Raw genomic sequence first — 16,023 nt, forward strand, 5'->3', positions numbered from 1 at the left:
GCTGTCCAGGCTGCTTGCCCACCATGTTGGCAGAGCCGAGTGGTCCTAACAGAGACTGCACGGCCCTCTGCAGAAAGTCTGTCCACCCAGGCTCTGGACGGGTCTCCCGAGGGGTCGGCAGGGCCAGGTTCCGGGGCTGCTGCACACAGCCCTCCCCGCGGGGACGAGCAGCAAGGAAGTGGCCTGCACGGGCTTCTCCACAGCCGCCCCCTGCCCGAAAGTCCCTGAAGTGCTGGTGGCTGGTCTCTTCTGTGTCCCCTTGTTTTTCCCGAAATGCTCCGAGTAGGCCGGTGGGATGCCCAGCCTCCCCCCATCCCCACCTGTGCAACCTCTGCCCCCAAAGGCATGAGGGACAGATGGCCCCGGAGGTGCTGGCAAAGGGGGTCGGACGGAATGGGATGCGACCCCGCATTTCCCACTCACTCTGGCCCTCTGGGTGCTTCCTGACAACTATGCGTCAGGGCTCTCCCGAGAAACAGAACTGATGCGATGTGTGTATCCAGAGAAAGAGACTCATGGTAGGGACCTGGCTTCCAGGATTAGGCTGGCAAGTGCCACGGTCTGCAGGCTGAGTGGGCAGCTCGAGCCGAGGAAGTACCAGTGCTTTGTTCGAGTCCAAAGCAGGAAAAGTTCCCTCTGCTCGGTGAGGGTCGGCCTTTTTGTTCCATTCAGGCCTTCACCTGATTGGATGCGGCCCCCCACACACTGGTGGGGGGTTGGCCTCTTTACTCAGTCTACCCGATCAATGTGGATCTTGTGCAAAGACACCCAGAATACGTCTGACCAAGTATCTGGGCCCTCCGTGGCCCAGTCAGGTCGACACATAAAATTAACCATCCCCCAACCCTCTCTGCCCATGGGCTGCATGGGTTGGGGCCCGGGGGCCAGCATTCGTTTTGAGCCTGAGAACCAGACGTGGGTGGAGTCAGAATCCTAGGCCAGAGATGGGAGCTGATGCAGGTCACAGATGTGGGCAGGGCTGGAGCTTCCTGCCTAGACTCGAGCCCTGGGCAGCGAGGAAGAGCCGCACGCGGTTTGGAATCGATGAGGCCTCGGCGGGCGTCTGCTGGTGGATGTGGCTCAGAGAGGCAGGAGGCTGCTCTGGGTGGCTCTGCCCAGACAGCTCGAGTCAGGAGATGGCGGCATTCATGCTTGGCTGCCCTGGGTGCCACACTCGGGCAGGCTCAGGGCAGCGGCTCGGGAGCCCTCCCTGCCTGGGCCGGGCCCCCAGGCTGCAGTCTGGGCTCAGCCTCTGGCAGTGGGGGTAGGCAGGGGCTCCATCAGCTCCATACACAGGTGCCTCTAAACCTGCCCCTGTTCCCTCCTCAGACCACAGCAACGGGAAGTCCAGTAAGAGGCAGGCAGTGTTCGGGGTGGTCACTTCCATTGACCTGCTAAATTTCGTGGCTGCCCGGGAGCGGGACGAGAAGACCAAGTCAGGAAGTGCCCTGGAACCCTGAGCTGCGGGGGCAGCGGCCCAGCCCTGACGCCCACCCACTGTCGGCTCCGGGTCCAGGCTCTCTTGCTTTTCGTCAACACTAAACAAACAGATGTGCGATTTCTCCCCACCTGACGCTGGGCATCGCTCTAGCGTGACAGGTATCGAGTAGCCGGGGCCAGCTCAAATGTTAGTCTCCTTTTAGTAACATCTGGCTACCTGAATGAATGTATTTATGGTTTGTTAGATCAAATGTGCTTTTCTTTAACTTTCTCTTACAATGTTTCAACAAGGAAATCTCATTAAAAGAGAACTCAGCCAGGCAGACGAACCCCGGGCAGGGAATGGGCAGCGTGGATGAGACGGGGAGGATGCGAGCCCTCTGTTTTCCTTATGGTTTTATCTCTAAAAAGTCTTTAAACCACTGAGCGTCTTCCCTAAGCTATTTACAGCCGACTCCTCAGCTCTCAGCCACAATGATTCGATCCCGCCCTGCCAGGCCCACCCACAGAGAAGCCCCCGGCACATGCCCTGGAATTTCCTTGTTTCCTTTCAGCACATCAGAGGTCCTCAGATATACAACCAGCAAACGGTCCTCCCATTTAAAAAAAGCTAGCCAAGTCGAGTGAGACACATTGTATTAAAAAGTATTGTGTTGAGGTCATATTGGCTTGTAACATTGTGTAATTTCGGGTGTATGTTATTATGTATATATTTGCCGCCAATAGACTACTTTTTAGCTCTCACCTACACATGTGCCCCCGCACCCCTTTCACCCTCTCCACCCCCTTCCCCTCTGGTCACCACTAATCTGTTCTCTTTGTCCATGTGCTAGTTTATCTTCCACATGTGAGTGAAATCATACGGTGTTTGTCTTTCTCTCTCTGATTTGTTTTGCTTAACATATATCCTCAAAGTCCATCCATGTTGTTGCAGATGGCACATTTGTTTAGTTTTTTATGGCTGAGTAGTATTCCATTGTATATATACACCACATCTTCTTTATCCATTCATCAGTCACTGGGCCCTTGGGTTGCTTCCACATCTTGGCTATTGTAAATAGTGCTGCAGTGAACATAGGGGTGCATAAATCCTTTTGAGTTATTGATTTCATGCTCTTTGGATAAATGCCCAGTAGTGGGATAGCTGGATTGTGTGGTAGTTCTATTTTAATTTTTTGAGAAATGTCCATACTGTTTTCCAGAGTGGCTGCACCAGTTTGCATTCCCGCCAGCATTGTAAGAGGATTTCCTTCTCTCCACATCCTCTCCAACACTTGTTATTTCTTGTCTTGTTAATTACAGCTATTCTGATGGATGTGAGGTGATATCACAATGTAATTTGTTTTTTTTTTAATGATTGGCACCTGAGCTAACATCTGTTGCTAATTTCCTTTTTTCTTCTTCTTCTCCCCAAAGCCCCCCAGTACATCGTTGTATATTCTAGTTGTAGATCCTTTATGGTTGTGCTCTGTGGGATGCCGCCTCAGCATGGACTGATGAGCGGTGCTAGGTCCATGCCCAGGATCCAAACCAGCGAACCCCTGGGCTTCCAAAGCAGAGCACGCGAACTTAACCACTCGGCCACGGGGCTGGCCTGTCTCATTGTAGTTTTGATTTGCATTTACCTAATAATTAGTGATGCTGAACATCTTTTCATGTGCCTGTTGGCCACCTGTATATCTTCTTTCAAAAAATATTCATTCATATCCTCTGCCCACTTTTTGATTGGAGTCATTTTGTTGTTGTTGAATTATATGAGTTCTTTGTCTATTTTGGAAATTAACTTTTGTTGGACATATAATTTGCAAATATTTTTCTCCCAGTTGGTGGGTTGTCTTTTTGTTTTGTTCCTAGTTTCCTTATTCTGATGTGTCCCATTTGTTTATTTTTTCTTGTTTCTCTTGCCTGTGTAAACATATTGTTTGAAAACATGCTGCTAAGACCAGTGTTGAAGAGCACACTGCTTATATTTTCTTCCAGGAGTTTTATGGTTTCAGGTCTTACGTTCAAGTCTTTAATCCATTTTGAGTTAATTTTTGCATGTGGCAAAAGATAATGGTCTACTTTCATTCTTTTGCTTGTGGCTGTCCAGTTTTCCCAACACCATTTATTGAAGAGACTTTCCTTTCTCCATTGTATGTTCTTGGCTACCGTCAGACTGTGCTAAGAGCTGCGAAGAGAATGAATGAACACTTGGAGGGCAGGTGGGTGTGGGAGGAGGGCCTCAGCAGCTAGGATGAGCAGGGAAGGCCACTTGGGGTCATGATATTTGAGCTGAGACCTCACAGATGTAAAGAGTTGGGAATGAACAATCCAGGTGGAGGAGATGGTGAGTGCAGAGGTCGAGAGCGGAATGAGCATGGGGGGGGGGGGGCGGAGCAGCGGGCAAGCTGAGGCTGGCTGAGTGTGGGGAGCTGCTCCTGTCCCTGCCAGGTCAGGTGGGCTGGGACACCCACATTGGATATCATTCTAAAATCAACAGGTGCCACTGGGGAGTTTGAACCTGAGAGAAGAGAAGTGAGACCTGACTCATGTTTGTAAAAGTCTCAGAGTATGTCGTTGGCACCTATTGATTTTAGAATGACACCCAGTCTCACACAAACTTTACACAAATATTCACAGCAGCATCATTCACAATAGCCAAAAGGTGGAAACAAACCAAAGTCCGTCACTGAAAGAGTAGACAAACAAAATGTGCTCTAATACAGTGGATTGGTATTCAGCTATGGAAAGGAAGGAGATTCTGTTACATGCTACAGCATGGATGAATCTTGAAAACAATAGGCTAAGTGAAATAACCCAGATGCAAAGGACCACATATTGTACTATTCCATTTATATGAAATGTCCAGAATAGGTAAATCCACAGAGACAGGAAGCAGAGGAGTGGTTGCCTAGGGCTTGGGGGGCGGGGGGGAGAGGGGAGCAAGGAGTGACTGCTCATGGATATAGGATTTCTCTTTGGGGTGAAGAAAATGTTCTGGAATTTGACAGTGATGATGTACGATTCTGAATACTTTTAAAACCTCTTGTTTGTACACTTGAAAAAAGTGAACTTTATGGTAGGTGAATTATATCTCAATAAGGCTGTTTTTTAAAAAAGTAGAGCTTGGAGGGTTGGGGGTGGGCAGCAGGGGGGTACTGGTGAGGGAGCTGATGGGGGTGACACGGCTCGGACCAGGGTGAGGGCAAGAAGGTGGAGCGTAGACAGATTCAGGAGGCGCTGGGAGGTGGGGGTGCCGGCTCTTGTTGGCAGGTTGGCCGTGGAGGGTGTGGGTAATCAAGGGAGAGGTTTTTGGCCTGAGTGACAGGGTTTACTAGAGGGCTGGGAGTCAGTGGCTCCGTGTCACTTCCTCCAGTGGGCCTTGGTCTGTGTGTCTATAAAATGGGGCTGGACTGGTTGATTCCTAAGGTCCCTTCTCAGACCCTAATTCTGTGACTTTGTGACACGGAATCTAACCGCCCTGGCACGGTGTGAGGAAAGCCATAAAATTTCACTCTCCAGTGATGTGGAGGAGGAAGGCAGGGTTCCATCTCCCTGGTGGCCCGGAAGCACAGCCGGGTCTTGAGGGGGGTGGGATGCAGGGCGAAGAGACCTGGATGGGTCCTGGTCTGCCTTCTGATGCAATGACACATGATCACTCTGATCACATGATCACTCTCGAGCGCATCCATTAACCTGGTCTCAGCAGAGGAAACCCAAGTGTGTGTTTCCCTTTATAAGCAGGTGCCATTGACCAGACCACGTGGCTAAACCTGAAAGGAGGCTTCAGGTCTGCACGCTGGCCCCTGCCCCAGGACACCTTTATTTCCCACAGCGTAAAGGCGGTCAACACACACACACACACACTTACACACAACTTCCACGGTGCCCCCTATGTCTTTATTCTTTGCATTTTTACTTTAATTAATGACTTTGTGTGAGGACAATGTATTCTCACGGTTCAAAACTAGAAAGCCAGACCCCCCTGCTGGCTCTGTGCCGCTCCCACAGCCCTGCCAAGAGCAGTCACGTCACTGGTTTCCTGCTGGTCCTAGAGATCGTCTATGCAGTAACGGCGTGTGTATTTCCTCTGTTTTGACATAAATGTTAGCATGTAACACACACAGTTCTCTACCCAGTTTTTTGGTAATAACTTAGAGATATTTCCATATCACAAGATAAAAAATTTGCTCATTTTTTTATTATAAAATATAAATAACAAAATGCACCATTTTAACCATTGTTAAGTGTGTGGTTCTGTGGTGTCGGGTACATTCACATTGTTGTACAAGCATCACCACCATCCATCTCCAGAATGTTCCATCTTCCCAAACTGAAACTCTGTCGGCATCAAACAGTAACTCCCCCCCCCACCCCCAGCCCCTGGCACCCACCGTTCTGCTTTCTGTCTCTGAATTTCACTACATTAGGGACCCATACAAGTGGAATTTTAGAGTGTCTGTCCGTTTGTGACTGGCTTATCTCACTCAGCATAATGTCCTCAAGGTTCTTCCACGTTGTGGCAGGTGTCAGAATGCCCTTCCTTTTTAAGGCTGAGTAGTATTCCGCTGCGTGGATAGACCTGTTGGGGGAGGTCATCCAGAGCACGTGACTGCCGGTTGACCCGAGAGCTGGCCCCGGGCTATCAAGGCTCCTCACCCCCTCCCTTGTCCTTGGAAAGTTCATTCTACCCACCATTCTGCACTAGAAGCCATTTCAAGGACACAGCCGTGGGAGAGTAAGGTGTTGTTGAGGTCATCTGGACGGTATGCATGACTGAACCCAGTTAAGGCCTCGCTATACGCTCTTAAGACTGGCGGGCGGGTGCACAGACCTCCTCATCTTGAGGCCACCCAAGAAAGCCTCAGTACGATTCCTTATTGAACCCGCCGCCTACCAAGCTGGGGTGGTCGTGTCCTGCTTCGTCTTCCCTCTCCCTCCGTGTGCAGGCTGCTTGCCGATTCCACCTGGGGAACTCCTGAGGTTTTGAACAGACCATGCCATGCTTTGTCCCTTCTTCTGTCGATGGACACTTGGGTTGTTTCCACCTTTTGGATTTGTGACTAATGCTGCTGTGAACACGGGTGTGCAAGTTTCCTCGTTGTTTTAGACCGTTGCAGAATATTTCACGCAGCAGAATTTAGTACACCTGCCCTCTACCGAGGCGCCTTCAGCTAATGTCCGTTTTTTGCTGTCACAAACAGAGCGCACAGAGTAAGCTCGTGTGGGGCCACTCCACACATGTGCCCATGTATTTGTAGATACATTTCTTCGGGTGGCATTGCTGCGTCAATTGGAAGGTGCCTTTGTGATTTGATGACCCTGTGTCTTTCATCATTTCCGCTTGGCCACTGGTTTCAGGTGCAGCAAATCCCGTGGGCGATGGTGTGAGGGGGGTGGGTGTTTATCAGGCAATAGTTAGGGACAGACTTTGCAGATTTCAGACTGTCACCGCACCTGGGGCTTCGACAGTACCGTCGCTCTGCCCTGGGAGCAGAAACTCCGCCTTGCTCTGGCGATGGGCACCAGAGGGCGCGAGTCTCCCGCTTTTAGGCCGCAAGAAGGCTCCGTCCAGTGCTCAGCTTCTGCGGCTGCTTTATTATTCAGGACTCTTGAATGGGGGAAAGAAAAATCGGTGTCTCCTAAAGATGCTATGCAGGATTTGTGGTTTAAACTTTGGGTAGAGAACAGGTTTGGAAGATGGAAAGTGACTTGGGATTGCTTCTTCCATCCCACCTCAGTCCAGTACCCACTGTTTAGCCACTGGCTCTCTCTGGGCATCATGTATTAGGTTCCCATGGAAACAGGGCCCCAGGGTTGCTATGGGTAAGTTCTTTTAAACAGATAATGGCATATTTATTTGTCTAAATCCAGTGGCCCTGACCTTCAGTTCACGGTGGCCCTGATGATGGACACACCTGGCCTCCTTCTCGTCCGTTGACCAGGACTGACCACACGGCCCCACCTGGCTGTGGGATCAGAGATGAGCTCAGGAGCCACCTGCTGGGGATGCCGCCCGTGGGCCACAGCCTTGTGGGGAGGCTGCAGGAGGGGCGGGCCCAGTTCTTCCTCCTGCTGTCAGTGCGGGTCACTGTTGGGGTCCCCACTGCCGGTGCAGGCTCCCCTCCCCCTCTGCTTGCCAAAACAGGTGCAGGGGCCACCCTCCCTCCCCGGGTGTCCAGGGCTTCGAGGTTTCGGGGTGTTTCAAGGAGCCCAGAGTGGCCAGGGGGCTGCCGGCTGGGGAGATGCTGGTGCGGAACTGGGCTGCCTCCGGGGATAGGTTGGGAGGGGCCGAGTGGCAGAGAGGCGGGGACCGCAGTGAGGCTGGCAGGGCTCCTGGGCTGGGCTTGGAGGGAGCCCTCCTCATTGCACTCACTCAGCCCTCACTGGGCAGTTCCCCCACCCACCATGCCACCTCTTGGTGGGTCCCCCCGCAGTCAGCACTACATCCGGCAACCTGCCTCTCTGACCTCCAACCCCCAACAAGAGTGGGCTTCCCACTCCTTCTTCCCTGGACTCCCCACCATCCAGGTAAACGAGAGCCCCAGTCGCCATGACTGGACCACCTGACCTCACGCAGGTCTGCATTCGGTGATGACAACGGGCAGCTGTGCTTGCTCCTCCCTCCCCCCAGCGAGGGCTCTCTGTCAGATAGGCCTGCCTGCCTGGTGGTCCCAGTCCCCGTCACTCTCGGCCCTCACCACATGCTGGGTGCCAGCCCAAGCCCCACAGGTGTGCGGCCCACCCCAAACTGACCACACAGCTGTCCCACTCTGACTGCGTGTCCGTGTGCACTCACCGTGCCGCTGCATGCTGGTCCTCCCTCGCCACTTTCGGGAGGCCACCCCAGATGCTTGGGCCACGCTGGGACCAGGATCTGTGCTGTGCTGCACTCGTGGGCGTCTGCCACCCTCACGGGGCAGGGCAGGGCCAGGCCGCGTGCGTCTTTCTGCCTAACCCATGTTGTGATGTGGGCGCACTCTGGGAAGGACACACGTCCCTGTGCCTCCCAGCGAGGGTGGGCTGGTGACACTGTGCTCTGTGCCCACAAGGTGCAGGACCTGCTCAGAACCAGGGACGCTGGGATGGAGGGGACCTTCTACCTGGTGGTCCAGCCTCTTGTCTTATGGACAAGGAAACAGAGACCCAGAAATGGAGATAAAACCTACCCAGACTGCCCAGAGGATGTTTCTGTCCGTGCCCGACTACCACAGTTCTGGACTCCAGAAGTCTGAATTCAAGGTGTTGGCAGGCCACGCTCCCTCTGAGTACCCTATGGGAGCATCCTTCCATGACTCTTCCAGCTTCTGGTGGTTGCTGGCCAGCTTTGGAATTCCCTGGCTTGTGGCAGCATCGCTCCGATCTCTGCCTCCATCCTCACATGGCTTCCTACTTCTGTGTGCATCTCTATGTCCAAATTTCTCTCTTTTTATAAGGACACCAGCCACTAGGTTAGGGCCCATCCTAATCCAGTAGGACCTCATCTTAACTTGATTATGTCAAACGCCCTATTTCCAAATGACATTCACAGGTTCTGGAGGTTAGGGCATGAAAATATCTTTTTGGGGGGACATCAATCAACCCAGCACTGGACCTCCATGGACTGTCAGGGGTGAATGAGCTGGCGGTGTAGACAGGGGCTCTAGAGAAACACCACACCTGGGAACACAGAGAGGGTAACTTGGTGGAAACTCCAGGGAGATTGTTCTCAGAACGGTTTGGAGAAGCTGAGGGGCCTGGAGGAGGCTGTGGGCGTCTGTGTGGGACATGAATGGGAAGGAGGCTGATGCTGGCCAGCGGGAGGGAAGGAAGGGGGCAGCTCTGCTCGGGTGCCACCAGCCTGGCGCAGCAAGATGAGGACGGCCCAGGAGGAGGGGGAGTAACTCCTTCTGGAAGGATGGGCGCTGGCGGGCTTGGAAGGTAGAAAGAAGAAGATGCTGTGAGCTGGGGCTTCAGGAAGCCTCTGGCTGCTTAGACTGGCAGGTGCTGGCCGCTCAGGTCCAACAGCCCCCAAGGGCGAGCCTCGGCCAGAGGTGGGGGCAGATGGGTGGAAAGGGGAATGGTGCTCCTGGATTGGCCACGAAGTGGCCACCTGACCATGTCCACTGGACCAGAAATTTCTCTTCCTCACTGTCCACGTTTTATGGGAAGATACTTACTGGTGAATGTGGACTCAGGGGAATTAAAGAAACATTCTTTCATTCACCAAAGAATGGATTTATTGAATACCTGCTATGCACCAGTTCCTGGGGATGGAGACATGAATACAATGGTGCTCCTTGAATTTCTCTGCCCAGACTCTTAACGTGCGGGTATGCTACTGTGGGGCCACCTGCTCCACTGTTTGCCTGGAGCAGGGAAGACCCTCCCCCATGGTCAGCCCCCTTGGTTTTCGAGAGAGGCTCAAGTCACAGGGAGAGAATGCTTTGTCTGTTCACATAGCCCAAAACTGTGTCCACGGGAGGGTCAAAGACAAGGCCTGGCCACCCCCTACCAGCCAGGATCCGTCTTGAGGGAGCGGCCAAAGCAGAATGGAGGCGCCAGCTCTGTGCTACCGGCCACCATGGGGTGTTTTTCTTTTTTCCTTCTAATAGGGGGAGATAAACCCACAAAAAGCATTGCAGACAATCTCGTCTATTTCGACATGTGAAGGACGCCACTCTTATCTAACTAGATTTAGAGAAATTCACTTGTACAATTTCTCCAGGGAAACAAGAGAATATAAACATTGTGCTTGTTCATTTTACGTCCGCTTTTATGAGTTTACAGGAAGCAGTAGGAGGGAGCTGTAGTTTGCATCTTGACTGAAATGTGATTACTTGATTCAGCAGTTTCACGTCTGGGAGTTTGACTCACAGAAATACTCACACAGAAATGTGGGTGCAAAGATAGTGACCGGGATGTTGTTTATAATAAGCCTGACTGGAGGCTCCCTGTGTGTTTCTCACAAGGCAAGTCTTGGGCACGTTCATATGCACATAAGGAGTGGAGACTCAATTGGCTCTTAACAAGGTAGATGCAATGACCTGGTGGTGACAAAGTGGCTGCAAATGCTCAGTGTACTGTGATCCCATCCCCGTGAGACCAGAAGTCACTCCCACAAAGGCACACAGTGTGATGAAGCCCCTGCAGCCTCACGTACATGCAGTAGTCATCAAAATGTCTATATGCCCCTCAGCTCCCCCCTCCCTGAGTACTTTAATCCAAATCTTGACATCACGCCCTCGCTCCCCAGCTGCTTCAGGACAACCCTCTATGCACAGAGCGTTTCATGCAGAACCATTACACCACTGTCGAACCTAACAGAGTTGGCAGTAACTTCTCAATAACACATAATAGTCTGGGTCCAGATTTCCCCAACTGTCCCCAAAATGTCTCTTTATAGCAAGTTTCTTTGAATCAGAATCCGCACCTTGGGTTTGGTTGCTGTGCTTTGCATGTCCTTGTGGAGCCAGGTCTGAATTAACATTCTGTCATCCAGGACAACGTCACTTTTCTGTCGCTGCTGTAACACATTACGCAGGCGTAGTGGCTTAAAACAACACAAATGTATTGCTTATGGGGGAGGTCGGGTGACCAAAATGGGTCTCACTGGGCTCAAATCAAGGGGTTTACGGGATTGCATTCCTTCTGGAGGCTCTGGCAGACAAGCTCACCTTTTCCAGCTTCTAGAGGCTTCTAGAGGCTGCCCACCTTCCTTAACTCACGGCCCTGCATCGCTGCAACCTCCATTTGCCTACAAGGTCGCATAGTTACAGGCTCTGGGCATTCGGACTCAGGCGTCTTGGAGGGGGCAGTATGCTGCCGACCCAAAGAGCTAATTAACAACACGGGGAAGGAGAACCGGAAATGCCCGCAGTAGGATTCTCTGAGTTTCTGCAGCGGAGTGGCAGTGGTTGCTAGGCTTGTGAAGAGAGGCAGGGGCGCACCTGGGGCATGGGGTGGGGGCTGCTGCACGGTGATGCATGAGGAGCTGAGCTGCAGCCTGAAGAACAGCTCAGATGTCGCTGCAAAACACGGTTTGCTAATTGGAATCTGCTTTGGCCACAGCCATCCCTGGGGGTTGGGGGGGTGTCTTCCGGGCCCCCAGGGGAAGTTTGTCATAGCTCCTGGGTGGTTGCCAGGCTCGGCATACACCCTGCTCAGAGCCTGTGATGGTCGGTTATTCTGTTTTATTATTTCAGAAACAGACCACTTGGCAACGTGGAGAGAGGCTTTGGAGGAGTCATAGGGACAGAACCTGACTGGAGGGGGAACTGGAGACGAGCCAGAGTCCCCTGGGCACCCCATTATCTCTGGGATTTGAGGATGAAGGCTGAGTCACTGTTCGCCATGTGTCACCAGGGCCCAGCACGGGCTTGGCTCGTGGTCCCTCTGTGTTTCGTTACCACTGGCTTCACTGGCTGACCACTGACAGGGCCTCCGCAGGAGACCAGGGGACGTACCTGTAGGTGGACAGGGTGGGTCCGTGACTCATTGTCCCTGGGGAACCGTGGGGCGTCTCAGTGAGAGGGTGTCAGGAAGGGCCTGTCACAGGGCTTGGGCTTGGGTGGGATCTGAGATGGCTCGAAGGCGGCGATGTTTGTGACTAATTGGAGGCTGTCGGAAGCCTGGTGAGACTCTGCCTGGGTAACGAGCATCCCTCATCAGCAGGAGAGGAGGCAGCTGGGTCTTGCAGGTGCACAGCGACCCTGCTTCCGGGCTCAGACACCATGACCAGTGGCCCTGCTTCGCCTCATCGCCTCATGACCTGGAGCATCCTGTCTGGGCTTGGCGTTCTGGGAGGTTGTTTATGTCCAAGAGGAGAGCCTTGTGGCCTGGCCATGAGGGCCAGAGCCGTTCCAGACGCCAGGGGCCACTGTGTTCTTTCTCACCACACGTGAGTCTCTGGACACTTTTCCCGGTTAGAACAGACTGACACAGACTCTGAAAAGCCCATTAACCGTTCGCACGTTGTCGTGGGGTCGTGGTGATCTGTTAGCAGCCGTCACCTCGGAGGAGATAATCTGTCCTCGGCCCCAGCACTCGCCTTCCCCATGGCTTTGAGAACAGCAGGCAGTCCCCCCAGGTGTGATGGTTAATGTCATGTGTCACCTTGATGGGGCCGTGTGCCTGATTGTGTGGTCAAAGGCCAGTCTAGGTACTGCTGTGAAGTTGTTTTGTCAATGAGATTAAGATTTAAGTCAGTGGACTCAGAGGAGAGCTGATGACTCTGCATAACGTGGGTGGGCCTCACCCAATCAGTTAAAGGCCTTAAGAGCAAAGACTGAGTTTCTCAAAGAAGAAGGAATTCTGTCTACGTCAAGACTGCAGCATGGAAACCCTGCCTGGGTTTCTCACCTGCTGCCCTGTGGAACTCGGACTTGAGACTGCAGCACCAACTCATACCTGAACTTCCAGCCTCCTGGCCTGCACTGCAGACTTCAGACTTGGCACCCCCCACAACTGCATGAGCCAAATCCTTACCATAAATCTCATGCTGTATCTGTCTGTCTGTCTATCGATGTATCTATCTATCCATAAGAACATAATGTGAGCAGAGTTTAATGAAATAGAAAACAACATACCCTGGAGAGGGGAGAACATTGCCAAAAGTGGATTCTTGAAAAATCTAATAAAATTGATAAACCTCTCCAGGTCAATCAAGGAAAAAGACAAGGGGACATAAGTAAAGATTAACAAGAATGAAAAAGAGAACTAACCACGCGTGCTCACAATGCTCAGCAGATTAATCAGAGTATATGATGAGAAACTGCTGGCTGATAAATTTGAACACTTCAATGCAAAACAAAATTTAAAAAAATAGGGAAAACTACAACTCGCCATAAGTGACTCAGGAAAAAAATAGGAAAGGAAGTCCCATAACCATTAAAAAAAACTGAATTGGTAGAAAATAAGTCTCTCCATAGAAAACATCAGGCCCAGATGTTTACAGGTGAGTTTCACCAATATTGAAGGAATAGTTTCAATTTCATAGAAACTCTTCCAGAGAAAAGAAAAATAGAAAAAGTACCCCCATTTTATGAGGCAATCATAACCTTGCTATCAAAACCAGATCAGGACAGTTCAGGGAAGAAAAGTTAGAGGCCAGATGCTTTCAGAGCATAGATGCAGAATCTTAAACATAACCGAGCAAAGGGGACCCGCTGGCTGTCTCCTAACACCCCCCGGGAGGCAAGGCTGGGCTCAGGGTCCCCCACCCCAGCATGGTGGGAGCTGCAGCAGCTCTGGCTCTCAGGCTGACCTGCCCGGCTCCCAAGGGGCTGTGCCTCCCCAGTCACTTCCCGGGAAAGACAGGTGGGAAATGTGGGGGAGTGAATGCCCTTTGGAGCAGATTTGGCCAATGGGAGCCAGGAAGCGGGAAGGGACCAGCAGTTAAATTGCTGTTCTGAGATGCACCACTGTACCAGCCGTGCTCTCATGAGGGGCTGTGGCCAGCTCCACAAAGCATCGGGTTATACTATATTAGATGTTACATTATATGATATTATGTTATAATATATCACATTATGTTATATTATGCTACAGTATATTATATTATGTTACATTATATCATATTGTATTCTATTATGTTACATTATATTACTTTATGTTACTTTACATTGTGCTCTCTTTGCATCCTTCCCTTCCTCGCTTTACTTTTCCCCTCACTTTTGCCTCCCTGGGGTTGCACCTCCCACCAAAGTGTTAACACCCACACTTTGCCTCAAGCTTGGTTTTCTGGGAAGCTTAGGATAAGAGTCAGCTGGGCTTATTCCAGCAATGGGAGATTGGCTAACATTAGACAGTGAAGTCATATGGTTCACCGTCTGAACAGATCAAAAGAGAAAAACACACACGATCATCTTAATAACGCAGAAAAAGCTTTAAGAAGAAAACATCCACGTAACAACCAAAGGACCGAGTGGATTTGGTTTGGATCTTGATTTGAACAAGTCAACTGTAAAAGGATCGTTTGAGACCCTCAGGAGTGTTGGTAAGGGTCTAGGTTTTAGATGATGCCAAGAAATGGCTATTAATGCCGTCAAAGATGAAATAGAATTTGTGCTTTATAAGGAAATGTTCCCATTTTTAAGTACTGAAGTGTGTAGGGGTGAAATGACATGAAGTCTGGGCCTTGCCTTAGAATACTTCAGGAAAGAAAAAAAGACAGATGAAGCAAAATGGGGCCAAATCTTCATAATTGTGGAACACGGCTGACGAGTATAAGGAGTTCACTGTACCATTTTCTCTCCTTTTGAGAGTGTATGAAACATGTTGTAATAAAAATAAACTCAACGAGATAGCACTTTACTCCCATGGCAAAAATTCCTGAAAATACCAAGTGTCGGTGAGCAGAAGCGGGCGTCACCGTCGTCCGCGGCCTGACAGGACCCAGCGTGCAGTGGAGCAGAACTACCTCTGTGTGTCCAGCTGAACTCGTGCCCCTCAGGCAGTGTGGGGAGGGTGTCGGCGGGGTCTCCTGATGACTTTGTCCCGGAAGGGGCTGGCAGAGCATGGCTGGCCCCTCGCCCCTTTCCGAGGGCCGCGGTGGGGTGGGAAGTGGGCCGTCCCATCAGCCTGCTGACCACATGCAGATGGAGAGTCAGGCGAGGGCTTAGCCCAGGCACATTCCTGCTGACCCACAGCAATGCCCGCCGGCCTACACAGCGCGGATTTGTGGGGGAGCCGCCCTGGGCCCTGGAGTGGAAAATCAGGGTGCTGGGGCTTTGTGACTGCGCCGGCAAACTGCTGGCGTCACGGGAATCCTGTTGATAAAGCAAATACCGGCCTTTGTGTGAGAAGGGCTGGCACTGAGCTCGCATGCAGCGGAATGCCAAATTGCTGAGAACAGGCTCACGTGGGCCCCGGGGGGAACAATGCAGAGGGGACAGCGCATCTCACAGGGATCATCCCCAAGGCTGCATTTCCTCTTCCCACAGGGCTCTGCGAGGGTTTGACAAAAACTTCCTGACAGGTCACCGTTTGCTTAGATGTCAGAGAAAGATGATGTTAGGGACTGTGCCACACTCCCCCAAACACACACACCACACAGAGAGACACACACACGTGTCCATCACGCGTACACATGTATGTCATGCACACACATGCATACAAACAGACACAGACACACACTGAGCCTGGCCAGGGGGCCTGCCCTCACAGCCCCGGCTCCCCAGGTCTCTGTCCCCCTGGTCCCTTCACTCTCTCGCCCTCCCTTCCCAGCGCTCTGCCCATCAGGCGGCTTTCAAGGCCCCTTGGCCGCCCCAGCTCATCGTCCCACCTTGGGGAGCCCCTCCTCCCTCTGCCTCAGTCCTCCATGCGTGTGACATACCCAAACTCCCCCAGGACACAGGTTCCATTCGGGCAGCAGTTTCCCTCGAATTCATGGGTGGCTTCCGTGTCACACAGGCACAGCAGGACCTCACCAGACGTCTTGAAATAAATGGCATCATCTATGCATTCAGCTCCTTCTCTTCATTTTGGGAGAGATGCCTTTTTTCTGTTGATCTTTAGGCAGCTCATACTTCTCTTCAACCTGCCATGTTGGGTGAGCCTGTGGCCACCCTGGGCTCAATGAGATGTGCCAGGCCCGGGGCTTCGCTCAGGAGCAGACTACCC

General features: G+C 51.9%; 1 protein-coding gene across 10 annotated transcripts in view; it reads left to right on the forward strand.

The window, feature by feature from the left end:
- LOC106829923 (cystathionine beta-synthase-like protein) overlaps positions 1-13,206 on the forward strand; it is a 37,062-nt gene extending 23,856 nt beyond the window's left edge. For 6 of the 10 annotated variants that reach the window (XM_070488950.1, XM_070488951.1, XM_070488959.1 and 3 more), the window contains one exon: positions 1,330-3,416. In XM_070488950.1, coding sequence (XP_070345051.1) covers positions 1,330-1,460 — 131 coding nt within the window. In that variant the 3' untranslated portion in view covers positions 1,461-3,416. Of the gene's footprint in view, positions 1-1,329; positions 3,417-10,016; positions 10,088-11,606 lie in introns of those variants that run through there. The other 4 variants (XM_070488960.1, XM_070488958.1, XM_070488954.1 and 1 more) reach the window with 4 other exon arrangements.
- Positions 13,207-16,023: the final 2,817 nt, after the last annotated feature.

The sequence above is a fragment of the Equus asinus genome, chromosome 18 (genome assembly GCF_041296235.1).
Source record: "Equus asinus isolate D_3611 breed Donkey chromosome 18, EquAss-T2T_v2, whole genome shotgun sequence".
Classification (NCBI taxonomy): Eukaryota; Metazoa; Chordata; class Mammalia; order Perissodactyla; family Equidae; genus Equus; species Equus asinus.